Raw genomic sequence first — 14986 nt, forward strand, 5'->3', positions numbered from 1 at the left:
TCCTGGCCGTCGAAATGTTGGCACATTTCCAATGTTGTTGACCACCAAATCTGTTCTGGCTACCATCTCCATTATACGACGTCCTCTGGAGTCTGTTTGTGGCATGCCCCAATCCAACGCTTGAGCATTTACGTCACCAGCGACCACTAGTTTGTTTTCCATTCTGCGTATTACGTCCTCAAGACCATCAAGTTTCATCTGAAAGTTGGAAACAGATTCATTTGGTGTAAAATAACAGCTTACAATAGTGATTCCTCCAGTCTGTACCCAAACAAAACCGTCATCGCATCCATGCTGTGTTACTGGGACTTTTCCTGGATCTGGTATCCAAATTGCAGCTGTTCCGAGGTTATCCACAAACCACCTTGGAAGGTATCTCTCTTGATATGGTTCGCTAATAATAACGATGTCTACTTCCATCTCGTAAATCAGCTGTGTCATAAGATCGTTAGCTGTTTGACTCCTGTGCATATTTGCTTGAAGTATTCGCATTTTACTATGATTTTTTTCCTTTTCCAGAGCTTCACGAAATATTGCACATGCTCCCGATCCAGGAATATGATTTCGTTCAGCTTCATTGACACCCTTGTCTGAACAAAGCATGCATCGCGGATTGTTCTTTTTACAGTCTACTGCCTTGTGGCCAGATTCTCCACACTTAAAACAGAGCTTGCTTCTGTCGGGGCCTGTGCAGTTCCTTGCCAGATGTCCATATGATAGGCATCGGAAGCAGCGAGGTAACATAGTTCTAGCTCGTACTCTGCAGTATAGCCATCCTATCTTGATTCTTCCTGCTTCCAGTAGTTTCTGAGCGTCCTCGTCTTTGGTTTCGAAGATGGCAAGTTTCTGTCCCCAGCTGTTTGGTTTCGAGACCGATATTTTCAGTTATCCTTGGGGGTTGCCGGAATCTCGTCTCACAGCTTCCTCCACGTCTGCGGCGGTAGTGACACCATCCATGTCTCGAATCTCCAGTGTAGTTCGGGGAATTACAGCTTTTACATCGCCATCTCGTCCGAGGGCATCTGTCAGAGAATTACTGAATACCTCCCTATTTTCCATCTTATTTGTTTTGTTAAATTCAAGAAGAACAGCTCCCGCTCTTGTTTTACGGATAGATCGAATGCCTGCTCCACTGTCTTCCGGCTTCACCCTGTCCCTGATATCCTTCAAAACATCAGCGAAAGTCTTACCGTTCATTGGTTTGATGATTACGGCTTCTGAACGACTCCTAGATTTAGAATGAGGTCGTTTCTCACTTTCGCTAAGTACTGTACTTTGAGGATTATTACTGGCCTGTTTCGTTGGGATATCTTCTTGCTTCCTATCCTCACTCTTCTTCTTAGACAGAAACGTTTCCCATTTTCCTTGATCTTCCTCCGAGTCATATGTCACTGGTGATGTGTTGGACAATTCTTTATTCTCCGTGGTAGTTGGTCTCTGCTCTAGTTCTTCTGCAGATTTCTTCCACGACATCCTGCATGTTGCTCCAGCCTCTAAAGCTAATTCCAGCTTCATGAGGCCATTCTTTATTTCCGTTTTTAGGTTTTTGAGAGGAATAACCATTATCTTCTTCAACAGCGATATTGCAGTCTCAAGATGCACCTCTTCTTTGTATTGATTCTCCATTATCTGCCGACTGATATCATCAGTCAGATTTAGGTCAATACTCCTACCATTTCGGCCATTGTGGATACTTTCCCTTGATACACCAGGGAGCTCCACCGTATCACGCAGAATGTCTGCTTCTGCCATCATGCCAATATGGGAGTCAAGTTGGCCGTGTGTTAAGTCAAGGAGATGAAGTTGTAATAATAATAATAATAATAATAATAATAATAATAATAATAATAATAATAATAATAATAATAATAATAATAATAATAATAATAATAATAATAATAATAATAATAATAATAATAATAATAATAATAATAATAATAATAATAATAATAATAATAATAATAATAATAATAATAATAATAATAATAATAATAATAATAATAATAATAATAATAATAATAATAATAATAATAATAATAATAATAATAATAATAATAATAATAATAATAATAATAATAATAATAATAATAATAATAATAATAATAATAATAATAATAATAATAATAATAATAATAATAATAATAATAATAATAATAATAATAATAATAATAATAATAATAATAATAATAATAATAATAATAATAATAATAATAATAATAATAATAATAGAATGCCGCCGTTATCGACATTAGAAAAAGATCCCACCACAGTGTGGAAATTGTCCCCATCCCACGCTCATCTTCGGTCCTACGTGTCTATCTTTCAAGTCACAAATATTTTGCCTATGATGATAATAATTATCGTAACAATCAACTTACTGACGACCGATGACTCAATAAAACCAATCATCAGCAGCAAACATATTGCAATCCACATCACAAAAATATTCTGTGAGCGACCATGAATGCCGTGCAATCCAGTTCAATCGATTATAGTTCTAAGACATGTCCACAGATAGCGAAACTAGTGTGCTTGGACCAGTGATCTCAATATATTTGGTTTGTCAATTCTCCAGTTGAAATCTCCTGCAATAATTACGTTTTCTTCTGTTCTCACTTGTGATATATATATATATATATATATTAGAGCTCAGTGGCTTGGACTCGAGTCTGGAGTCGAGTCGACTGCCGATTCTAAGAGCACATTACTCGATTCTACTCGATTCTGTCTCGATTTCGGTATTTCGGAAATTATCAGCTGGTAACTTTCATACCAATATTGGAAATGCGATTATTACCAGATATGATTTTATGTGATTTCTACGAATAATTATACTAACTTCGCTAGTACTCTTCAGCATACTGTAGTTTTAATGTACGAATATTTAATATTCATTTTTTAGTATTACAGGGGGAAATGTTTTATTGGAAATACACAGTAATGTTGGCTAAGTTAGATATTTTATTTTTCAATGTTTGTCTTCTATGGTTGTCAGACTCAAAACGTACACAATAATGGCGCTGTTGATTATGTTATTGTGTGTCAATGTTGAGTGAAAAACATAATTCCTATGCATGCACCTGATCTTCCTTGTATTCTGTGAGGTGTGATCGATGTCAAGAAGTGGAGAAGAATGGCAGAATCCAGTAGGAAGGATACGAAACTTAGTCCTAAAAGATTGTCCGATAAAACGAATAATCAAGTGATTGGGAAACAGAAGAAAGTGTTTAAAATAATAGTAATAGGTGACTCTAATGTAGGCAAAACATGTCTAACCTTCAGGTTCTGTGAAGGGAAATTCCTTGGCGAATCAGAGGCTACAATCGGAGTGGACTTTAGAGAAAGATCTGTGGATGTTAATGGAGAAGAAATCAAGGTACATGCTTCGTAAATTTATTCACTATAAGGTCCAGGATTTTATTTGTGCCAGTTAGAATGCTACTTGGGACATAAATTTGTGGCTTATGTATATAATATAACCTGTCCCTCCATCACATTTTAGCAACTTGTGTGGGTCCTCCATTGCTAATTACAAAACGTGAGGCAGTAGGTCTTCATCTAACTTCCTCTACCTTTGGTTAATGGAATGTTAATTGCGACAGTCTTGTGGTGTGCAGGGAAAAAGTTCCTTAATTGCATAGACAGAATGCCATCTTCACTCTATTGAGTGTTGATGTATTGCTTTTCCAACTCAGTATTGTAAAGAAGTCATATTAGGCTAGTTATATTAATTTCAAAAGCAGGGAAGATCCAAAATCTTTGGAATGGATGTTAACCCTCCAGTGATCACGTGGATTATTATTGTAATTCAGGCTTATTTGTTTTATATCTGCAAACATAATACACTTGCTTTTGGTACATGCTGTTCAGTACCTTTCCTAAAATATCTCCCTGCTACAATATTACATCACTGATCACTAGCGTGCCAATGGCATACCAAATTTTCTTTATGCCCCTGAGAAAGTTTTCAACACTGCTTGTTGGTATGGCATCATATTTAGGAAATCTGCCTGTATCTATATTGCCTGTGATGTTCCTCACACTGTTTTGAGTTACAATAGGAACATGATACAATTAGGCTATAGGCCTAATCATAGTTGGAAAGTAATTGAGTAAAGGTAATCAAATTACTTGTAACGATTATATTCTTAGTAATTTTTACTTGTGATTGTTACTTTTAACAAAAAGTATTTTTTAAATTGTAATTTAAGGGTACTTCATGAAAAAAAATTGTAATCGTTGTGTTCTTTGTTACATTCTAGTAATTGATATACATTGCACAGAAGTAGATATGTGGAAAAAAATAAATTATGATGAAGATAACTTTTTCAGTTCTACTACAGTAGAACCAATAACTTCACCAGTTCTGGGTGAGGTACTTTCAATAATGTTCTTAAAATTAAAGACATGTATTTCTTCAAGTGCCCCTTTACAGCGTCCCTTTAATAAATGCAGATATGTACTTTTCCCCTTAAGACATCAAGGATTAACGATGAGAATTTTAAGAACCAATTAATTTATGTGCAGAGTTAATGGAAAATCATTTCCAATGCTAAATGTCTTGAAGTAAAATTAAAATGATGGGGAAAAGATAATTTTGGAAATTATAAGGTATCATACCTTGTGATGATAGCCACTTAATGCCTCAATGTTAAAAATAACCCTACACAAAATGAAGTAATATATTCCTTTTCCTTGCAAACTTTTGTATTATTCGAGCCCCAAGCAGAAAATATCAGTGATTTCTTTAAGACTAACATTCTGTCAAGTAATTGTAATTTTTACTGATTACTTTTTGAAAAAGTAATTTGTAATCCTAATTGAGTAAAATATTTCTCAAGTACCAGTAACTGTAATTGAGCCCAATTACTTTTTTTCTTGTATTCTTCCCATGACTTATTGTATTATATCTTTCAGAATAGTTGAATACATCTGAGATTTGTCTTTATCACACTATTGTTGATCAATATCAACAGCTTACTTGCTGCTGATGGATCTCTTAAGCGTACCATCAAGTAAAGGAAATTTGTGGCCTCGCCCCAAGGTGGTGAAGCTATTTGCAGGTACACCCCTAGTGGAGGTGAGCTGCATGTACCATTTTAACCACATATCAGCCCTTCTGCCATTCTTAAATTTCTAGCAGTACCGGGAATTGAACTCGGGCCCCTGAGGATGGCAGCTAATAGTGCTAACCGCTACACTACGGAGGTGGACAGTGTTCTGTTATTATAAATAGACAGTTTGTTTCTGCATTTTAGGGTTGGAACGATGGCAACAAGATATGGTTTTGACTGTGTTGACAGATGAGTCTGAAGTGAAGATCTCTGTTGACTTGAGTCTTTGTACCTTAACCCAGATTTTTCCTTGAGAAATATTGTTCTACTGGCAGTAGATACCTCGAAGTTTCTGGAGCTCCATTTCAACAGGAAATTGACATATCCACCGCATACCTGTATAATGAAAGTGGCATGCACAAAGAACCGTAATTGAGATGCTGCTTTGTCCTTACCAAAACATTCTCTTTGCCCACTTAGACTATAGCAGTGTGACCTTTTCTCTTTGCCAATCTGCTTGGCGAGTTCATTGTACCATTGTTTCAGTACAGATGTCAGTAGCCTCTTTTAACATAAGCTGACAAGATCGGTGAAACTTTACTAACAAATTGGCAAAACAGACGTTAAGAATCCAACATGGTATGGCTAACTCATCACAGCATGCTACACAAGGTTGCCAATGTAGGAACTTAGGTCAGGCTAGTGACAAGAACATGACAGAATATGAGATACATCTAGCTAGTGACAAGGCCTTGGTGTGGATTGGTTATGTCTCGACCTGGTGACAAAACCAGTGTCCTGGATTGGTGAGATTTGACTAGTGACAAGATCATTGGGCTGGGAACATTAGCTGCTAGGTTACAGCCACAAAGCGTCCCACATACCTCTAATGTTCCTTGTTACAGAATTGGTTAATGACAAGACCCAGGGCTAGTTTTGGCAAGTATACTGCAACTACATCCAGCTCACGCCATGGCACATAACTTCCGAACTCTGCAGTTTCATTATTTTCACAGAATGTGGTAGCAGTGTCTGCCTAGTGTCGGGTGGTGGCAGATAACCAGATCCCGTAAGGTGACACGGCTTAGAGCGAGTGATTCCTTAGGTGGGGTGGTGGTTGCCTCAGTGTAAGAAATGACATAGGAACCCCTCGAGTAGCATCTGACATCCAAATTAGAGGTGGCTGCAAAAGGCGTCTGTACTCCATGTTGGGAAATGGCCTGATTACTTGCTGGCAGAAGGTCTAAAATACTTTTGGGAATATCAACACCATCGTAATATATGTCTAACCATAATCCCGTTTCTCTGCGGGGTTGGGTATGAAGTGAGGTGAATCTTAATAGGGAGTTCTTACACCCGGATGCTCTTCCTGATGTCATTCTCATCAGAGGAGTTAATGAAGTCAAATGAATGACGTGATATATGATAATAGGAAGGAAGAGTGTGAAACCCCTGTTGCCGGCACATAGCCTGCTCCTGTCGAATAGCACTAAGGGGTCTGTCCATTCGACGGACGAATCACCATCAGCAGCGTCATGTCCTTACTCCATATTATCTCTGCGGAGAGGTTTGGAATTGAATCGTTGCTTTTGGGACTCAATCTAGTGATCAGAAATTGTATACCACCACCTCTCCTGCTCTGCCTTTCTGCATTCTGGTGGTAAACATTTTTTCGACCAACAGGACTTAAACCAGTGTTGGACCATACAGAATTGTCGCCTTATCAATCATGGCCACCAGGCAAGCACATCACCTTCATAATAACAGAATAAAATCAAAATGACACTTTTAAATCAGCCTTGGAAAAAGGCTACAGCGTTCCCAGGAAGTGACACACAGTTCTTATGCTGGAGGAACTGAGAGTGACCAGTAGAGAACGTTATGAAGGTGGCAGTATTCAACCTTGTGTCACTGGAAAGTCAGAAGAGGTGATTGATTTCATGGAGAATATAGTTATGATGGTATTGAGTGAGGTTAAGTGGAGTGAATAAGGAAAAAGGTAGGAGAAGGGATGCACTCTCTTCTGGAGTGGAGGACGTTAGGCAAAGAATGGACTGGGGGTAATAACAACAAGATGTTGGATGAGTATAAAGTGGACTACGTAAGTGATACAGTAATAAAGATACAGGTAGTGACAACTAGAATAGAGTAAAGTATTTCATCCAGTTGTATACGTAGGTGGTTTGAAAAGTTCTCGGAATGTACTAGAATTAAGTATCTTACCTCAGAACTGCTTTTATTTTTCAACATAGTCTCCCTGTAGCGATGTTCCAATGCCTTGATCCCATCTCGAAAATGAGATTCCTCCAGGCCTGCAAAATACCTGTCCAATTCGGCTGTCAGTTCTTCGCTTGTAGAAAATCTCCATCCACCGAGGAAAATTTTCAGCTTGGGGAATAGATGAAAGTCTGATGGTGCCAGATCAGGTGAATAAGATGGATGTGGCAACAATTCGTACCACAGTTCATGAAGTTTTGCCATGGCAATAACACTTGTGTGCGGCGGAGCATTGTCCTGATGAAAGATGACCCTTTTCCTTGCCAAACGAGGCCTTGTTTTCCTGTAGTTGGTCTAGGAGGTGTGCATAGTATTGCCCCGTAATTGTTTGGCCAGTAGGATGATAATCTATCAGCAGAATGCCTTTTGCATCCCAGAAAACTGAGGCCATGAACTTTCCGGCCGAACGCACTGCCTTTGCTTTCTTTGGTGGCGGTGAATCAGCATGTTTCCACTGCTTTGACTGCTGTTTTGTCTCTGGGGTATAGTAGTGGACCCAAGTTTCATCTGTAGTCACAAACCGGCGCAAAAAATCTTGTTGGTTGCACTGAAAACTGGCCAGACTTTGTTCGGACATTTCCATTCTGGTGCGTTTATTGTCCATTGTCAAGAGGCGCGGCACCCATCTTGCGGATAATTTTTCCATACCCAATTCTTCGGTTAAAATATAATATACCCATTCAGAAGACATCCCTACAGCTTCAGCAATCTCCCGCACTTTCTGTCGACGATCCTCCATGATCATTTTATGCACTTTTGTGATAAATTTTGGAGTCGTAACACTTTTTGGCCGTCCACTACGCGGATCATCATCCAAGCTCTCCCGACCAAATTTAAACTCGCTGGTCCACTTGGCAACAGTTGAAAATGAAGGAGCAGGGTCCCCAAGTGTGTTCTGAAAGTCGGCATGAATTTCCTTTGTTTTCATACCTTTCTTTACAAAGTATTTAATCACTGCTCGAATCTCAGTTTTTCCATTGTCACAAATCACTACGCGGGAACAACAACAAATAGTCGTCACTACCACACTCTGCAGCTAGAGCACTGACGCGCCGCATGTTCACTCATAAAGGATGTGTGATTATTGCGCGGGAAGCTCGTTGCTCTAGCACTGACATCTAGCGGTGATTCCGAGCACTTTTCAAACTGTCCTCGTACATCCCAGACTGGTTGCAAAGAAGAAGATATATATAAATTCCTGGAGACAAAGGAGAGAGGAATAAAGGATGTGGAACAGACTGTCTTAGGAAACTTTAATGAAATTGGTGGAATAAGTGTGGGAAATGGGTTAACTGTTGGCAATATGTGGTCAGAAAGAAGAATAGTAGAAAGATTACAAGATATGGATGGGGAAACAGAAGTACGAAGACAGTAATTGATTACTTCTTGGTAGAAAGAGCAAATTGTAGACAGTTGTTAAATATAACAGCCTTGCCAGAATTAGTCTTTGTTGGAAAATATGGAGTAGTATTAACAAAAATGAAAGTAGAAAAAATAGTGAAAATGAAAGAAATACGAGAGAAGAAACCAAAAGTATGGAAATTAAAAGATATTGAAGTAAAAGAAAAATTCCAAAATGAATTGAAACAACACACCCATAACTGAAGTGGAGAGTGTAGAAGTGGAATGGGACGTGTTCACGAAGGCATTTGTAAGCTGTGCAGAGTGAAAGATAAAGAAACCCCATGGTGGAATTACAGGGTAAAGGAAGCAGTGAAAAGAAGAAAACTTGGCAATTGTGAAATAGGGATGAAACAGAAGAAAGTATCAAGAAATGAAAAGAAGGTGCAAGAAAGTAGTTAGTGAGGAAAAGCTGGAAAGGATTTATATGGGAGTTGGAAGAGGATGTGTATAGCGTAAAAGGATGCTATAAGGACTTGTCCCAGGAAACTTTAATGAAATTGGCAAAAAAAAAAGAAGGGAGAGAGAATTAGTAACACAACCAGAGGTGATAAAGGAAAGGTGGAAGGATTACTTCGTTGAACTGCTGAATGTGAGAAGGGTTGTAGACGAGATGATGGAGGTAGAGTGCAAGGAGACAGAATTCGAGAGTGAAATCGTAATGGAAGAGGTAGAAACTGCTGTCAACCTGTTGAAAGTGGGGAAATGCAGTGGATTTAGATAATTGAGTGGAAATTATAAATGCAGCAGGACCTGTTGGTCAGCTGTGGTTGTATAGGCTATTTAGATTTAGCCTATTTGGAAAAAAAATCGGTATCAAATGACTGGAGTAAAGGAGTGATAATACCTATATTTAAGAAGGGGGACAAGAAGATACGTGATAATGAGGAATCACTCTCATATCTCATGTAGCAAAAATATTTGAAATGGTACTGGAAAGGAAGGTTGGAAGGACAATTACAAGAAGAGCAGGATGGCTTTCGAAGTGGAAGATCACCACTAGACCCCGTCTTCAGTATGAAGTATTTAAAGGAAAAACATTGGAAATATGGAAGTGATAGGGTGATGACATTCATCGAATTAGAAAAGGCGTATGGTAGTGTACCCAGAGAGCAAAGGTATGGAATGTAATGCAACAGAAAGGATTTGAAAACAAATGATAGAATATGTGCAAGCAGTGTACTAAAATTGTTGCAGCAGTGTCCAGACACATTTGGGAAGAACAGAGTGGTTTTGGAATAAAACTGGACTACAACAAGGAAATGTACTATCATCACTGTTATTGATAATGGTTATGGACAAGATTGTGAAAGAAACAAAGGTAAAATAAGGGAACAGGGAGCTGAAGATATTGTGGTGTGATGAGCAAACAAAGAGGAAGTACAAGAGTAACTCAACATATTGAGCGACATTACCAAGACTATGGAATTGAAATTAGTATGGAAAAGAGTAAGACTATGGTGTTGTCTAGAGTAGAAAGGAATTATAAAAATAAAGGGACAAAACCTTGAAATTGTGGAGAGCTTCATGTACTTGGGAAGCAAATTGTTGCAGGGCTGGACATAGAGATCAGTAAAATGATTTAACAGGGAAAAGCATTCTACCAGAGCATGCCAAACCTGGTGTGGAGGAAGTTCCAGTAAATTGTAAAGAAGTGATGTGTAACATGTACTACTGCCCAATACTGACACATGCAGCATTGACCTGGACACTGACAGAAAGGCAGGAGAATAAACTCCAGGCCAGAGAAATAACATTTTTAAGAAGTATGCTAGGAAAGACAAGAAAGGACAGAGTAAGTAATGAGGATGTAAGGCAATCTTAGCGTAAAGTCATTATAACAGAATGAGAATGATAAGTTTAGATGGTTTGAACATATTAAGAGTATGGAAGAGGGAACGATGCCGAAGCAGGTGATGGATACTCAGATAGGAGGAGGGATGACAAGAGGGAGATGCAGAATAAAGTGGTTAAAAATGATCAAGAATAGTATAATTAGAAGAAACCTGGATTGGATCACAGTTAAGGAGGAGTAATGGTGGTCAGATAGAGGAAGATGGAAAGTTGTCATAAATATCCCAACCTGGCAGGAACTGGATGAGGGATATAGGTGATGGTAACAGTGGGTCACACATGATGCAAGCTCTAGTGAAGACAATAGGAACTGCCCTGCACGCAGTAGAACTTAGGAAGTGGTCACATTTCTGAGATAGCATCGATTTTAATTTTTCTACAGAATAATGTTTATACTGGCAACCGAACTAGTGCATTTGTGGGGAACTTTTGAATTCTGAGAGATGAAATTTTTAATACTTGACTTGAAATAACCTAAAATCTTACTTCAGACATTTATTTGTGCTATGATAACGCATTAAGGAAAATACACCCCTGCTGACCTCTCTGACTTTAAATCCTGTTCTTTCTCTCTAGATATCTTAAACAGGTACTGCAAACTGATAAGATAGTTGCCTAATACGTAAAGGTGCAAAGTAACTGATAATATTTTTGTCACATATATAGCTCTTCTTTTGTAACGCCTGGCCCAATGCAGTTACTCTAAATCTCCAAATCTATAATTTTTATCGGACCTATGGGAGTACCAGAGTCCCACTCCCGTTTGACAGGCGAGGGACTCCTTGAAAGCAACTTAGCGAATGAAATGGAATTTGATGGGAAGCTATCAATATTAATGGGGCTTATGGAAGAAAGAAACTAGAACTGGATGAGTCAGCAAAGAGGATGCATCTGGATGTGCTAGGAGTACGTGATATTCGGGTAAGGGGAGATAATGAGGAAGAGATAGGAGATTATAAAGTGTACTTGACGGGTGTTAGAAAGGGAAGGGCAGAGTCTGGGGTAGGGCTCTTTATCAGGAATACCATTGCACGAAACATAGTTTCTGTTAGGCACGTAAATGAGCGAATGATGTGGGTAGATTTGTCGGTTGGAGGAATTAGGACTAGAATTGTCTCCGTTTATTCACCATGTGAGGGTGCAGATGAGGATGAAGTTGACAAGTTTTATGAATTACAAGTTGTCCATTTCATGACCGTATCGAATATAATCAAGAAGTTAGTAAAATAACCACCTAATCAATACTTTATTATTGCCTCAGGCAAAATTGAATATACAGCTGAAGAGTACCACTAAGTGGTCGAAACATGTCCTGTAAGTGCTAATCTATATTCAATTTTGCCTGAGGCAATAATAAAGTATCGATTAGGTGGTTATTTTACTAACTTCTTGAAGTTTTACGAAGCATTGAGTGACATCGAGTTCAGGGACAGCAGCAAGGATAGAATGGTGCTAAAGGGCGATTTCAATACAAGAGTTGGGAATAGAACTAAAGGATACGAAGGGTTGATTGGTAAATGTGGGGTAGATATGTAAGCTAATGGGAATGGGAAGCGTTTGCTGGCCTTCTGTGCTAGTATGGGTTTAGCAGTTATGAATACATTCTTCAAGCATAAGGCTATTCACCGCAACACATGGGAGGCTAGGGGTACCAGATCCATACTAGACTATATCTTAACCGACTTCGAATTCAGGAAATCTGTTAGGAATGTACGAGTTTTCCGGGGATTTTTCGATGGTACAGACCACTATCTGAACTGTAGTGAACTAAGTATCTCTAGGCCTAGGGTAGAGAAAGTGATATCTGTCTGCAAACGAATAAGGCTAGAAAATCTCCAGGACGAGGAAATTAGACAGAAGTACGTGGGTATGATTAGTGAGAAGTTTCAAAAAGTAGACAGTAAGCAGGTTCAGGATATAGAAAGTGAATGGGTGGCATACAGGGATGCTGTAGTAGAAACAGCAAGGGAATGCCAAGGAACAACTGTGTGTAAAGATGGGAAAAGGCGAACATCTTGGTGGAATGATGAAGTGAGAGCAGCTTGTAAACGTGAAAAGAAGGCTTATCAGAAATGGCTCCAAACAAGGGCTGAGGCAGACCGGGATTTGTACGTAGATGAAAGAAACAGAGCGAAACAAATAGTTGTTGAATCCAAAAAAGAAGTCTTGGGAAGATTTTGCTAATAACCTGGAAAGGCTAGGTCATGCAGCAGGGAAACCTTTCTGGACAGTAATAAAGAATCTTAGGAAGGGAAGGGAGGGAAAAAGGAAATGAACAGTGTTTTGAGTAATTCAGGTGAACTCATAATAGATCCCAGGGAATCACTGGAGAGGTGGAGGGAATATTTTGAACATCTTCACAATGTAAAAGGAAATCATCCTGGTGGCGTTGCGAACAGCCAAGCTTATGGGGAGGAGGAAAATTATGTTGGTGAAATTACGCTTGAGGAAGCGGAAAGGATGGTAAGTAAGTAAACTCCATTGTCATAAAGCAGCAGGAATAGATGAAATTAGACCTGAAATGGTGAAGTATAGTGGGAAGGCAGGGATAAAATGGCTTTATAGAGTAGTAAGATTAGCATGGAGTGTTGGTAAGGTACCTTCAGATTGGACAAAATCAGTAATTGCACCTGTCTATAAGCAAGGGAACAGGAAGGATTTCAACAACTATCGAGGTATCTCATTGATTAGTATACCAGGGAAAGTATTCACTGTCATCTTGGAAGGGAGGGCGCGATCAGTGGATGAGAGGAAGTTGGATGAAAACCAGTGTGGTTTCAGACCACAGAGAGGCTGTCAGGATCAGATTTTCAGTATGCGCCAGGTAATTGAAAAATGCTACGAGATGAATATGCAATTGTGTGTATGTTTCGTATCTAGAGAAAGCATATGACAGGATACCGAGGGAAAAGATGTTTGCTATACTATGGGCTATGGAATAAAGATTATTAAAATCAATCAAAGGCATTTATGTTGACAATTGGGCTTCAGTGAGAATTGATTTTATATTGAGTTCTTGTTTCGGGGTACATACAGGGGTAAGATAAGGCTGTAATCTTTCACCTTTGCTGTTTGTAGTTTACATGGATCATCTGCTGAAAGGTATAAAATGGTAGGGAGTGATTCAGTTAGGTGGAAATGTAGTAAGCAGTCTGGCCTATGCTGACAACTTGGTCTTAATGGCAGATTGTGCCGAAAGCCTGCAGTCTAATATCTTGGAACTTGAAAATAGGTGCAAAGAGTATGGTATGAAAATTAGCCTCTCGAAGACTAAATTGATGTCAGTAGGTAAGAAATTCAACAGAATTTAATGTCAGATTGATGATACAAAGTTAGAACAGGTCGATAATTTCAAGTATTTAGGTTGTGTGTTCTCCCAGGATGGTAATATAGTAAGTGAGATTGAATCTAGGTGTCGTAAGGCTAATGCAGTGATCTCGCAGTTGCGATCAACAGTATTCTGTAAGAAGGAAGTCAGCTCCCAGACGAAACAATCTTTACATCGGTATGTTTTCAGACAAACTTTGCTTTACGGGAGCAAAAGCTAGGTGGACTCAGGATATCTTATTCATAAGTTAGAAGTAACAGACATGAAAGTAGCAAGAATGATTGCTTGTACAAACAGGTGGGAACAATGGAAGGAGGGTACTCAGAATGAGGAGATAAAGGCTAATTTAGGAATGAACTCGATGGATGAAGCTGTACGCATAAACCGGCTTCGGTGATGGGGTCATGTGAGGCGAATGGAGGAGGATAGGTTACGTAGGAGAATAATGGACTCTGTTATGGAGGATAAGAGAAGTAGAGGTAGACCAAGACCACGATGGTTAGACTCAGTTTCTAACGATTTACAGATAAGAGGTATAGAACTAAATGAGGCCACAACACTAGTTGCAAATCGATTATTGTGGCGGTGTTTAGTAAATTCACAGAGGCTTGCAGACTGTACGTTGAAAGGCATAACAGTCTATAATGATATTGTATGCATGTATAATTTTTCTTTTACAATTTGCTTTACGTTGCACTGATACAGAGAGGTCTTACGGCAATGATGCGATAAGAAAGGACTAGGAGTTGGAAGGAAGCATCCATGGCCCTAATTAAGGTACAGCCTCAGCATTTGCCTGGTGTGAAAATGGGATAGCATAGAAACCCATCTTCAAGGCTGCCGACGGTGGGTTTCGAACTCACTGTCTCCTAAATGCGAGCTGATAGCTACGTGATCAAACCACACAGCCACTTGCTCAGTTAAATGTGTACAAGATATTATAGCAAAATGTTTGTATAGGCCACTGATATCCTGATTTTTCAAACTTTCTTTATCTGTACATAACCACTCGCCACCACCATTTCTGGTACGAAGGTCGATCAAATATAAACGGGACTTTTGTTCCTGAACA

At 39.0% G+C, this 14986-nt stretch overlaps 1 protein-coding gene across 2 annotated transcripts in view; it reads left to right on the forward strand.

Annotated features, from left to right (window-relative positions):
• The first annotated feature begins 3021 nt into the window (after positions 1-3021).
• The window catches only part of LOC136867213 (putative Ras-related protein Rab-33), a 151543-nt gene continuing 139578 nt past the window's right edge, over positions 3022-14986 (forward strand). For both annotated transcript variants that reach the window (XM_067144347.2, XM_067144348.2), the window contains exon 1: positions 3022-3376. In XM_067144347.2, the coding sequence (XP_067000448.1) occupies positions 3134-3376 (243 nt within the window). In that variant the 5' untranslated portion in view covers positions 3022-3133. The remainder of the gene's footprint in view (positions 3377-14986) is intronic.

The sequence above is a fragment of the Anabrus simplex genome, chromosome 3, assembly GCF_040414725.1.
Source record: "Anabrus simplex isolate iqAnaSimp1 chromosome 3, ASM4041472v1, whole genome shotgun sequence".
NCBI lineage: Eukaryota > Metazoa > Arthropoda > Insecta > Orthoptera > Tettigoniidae > Anabrus > Anabrus simplex.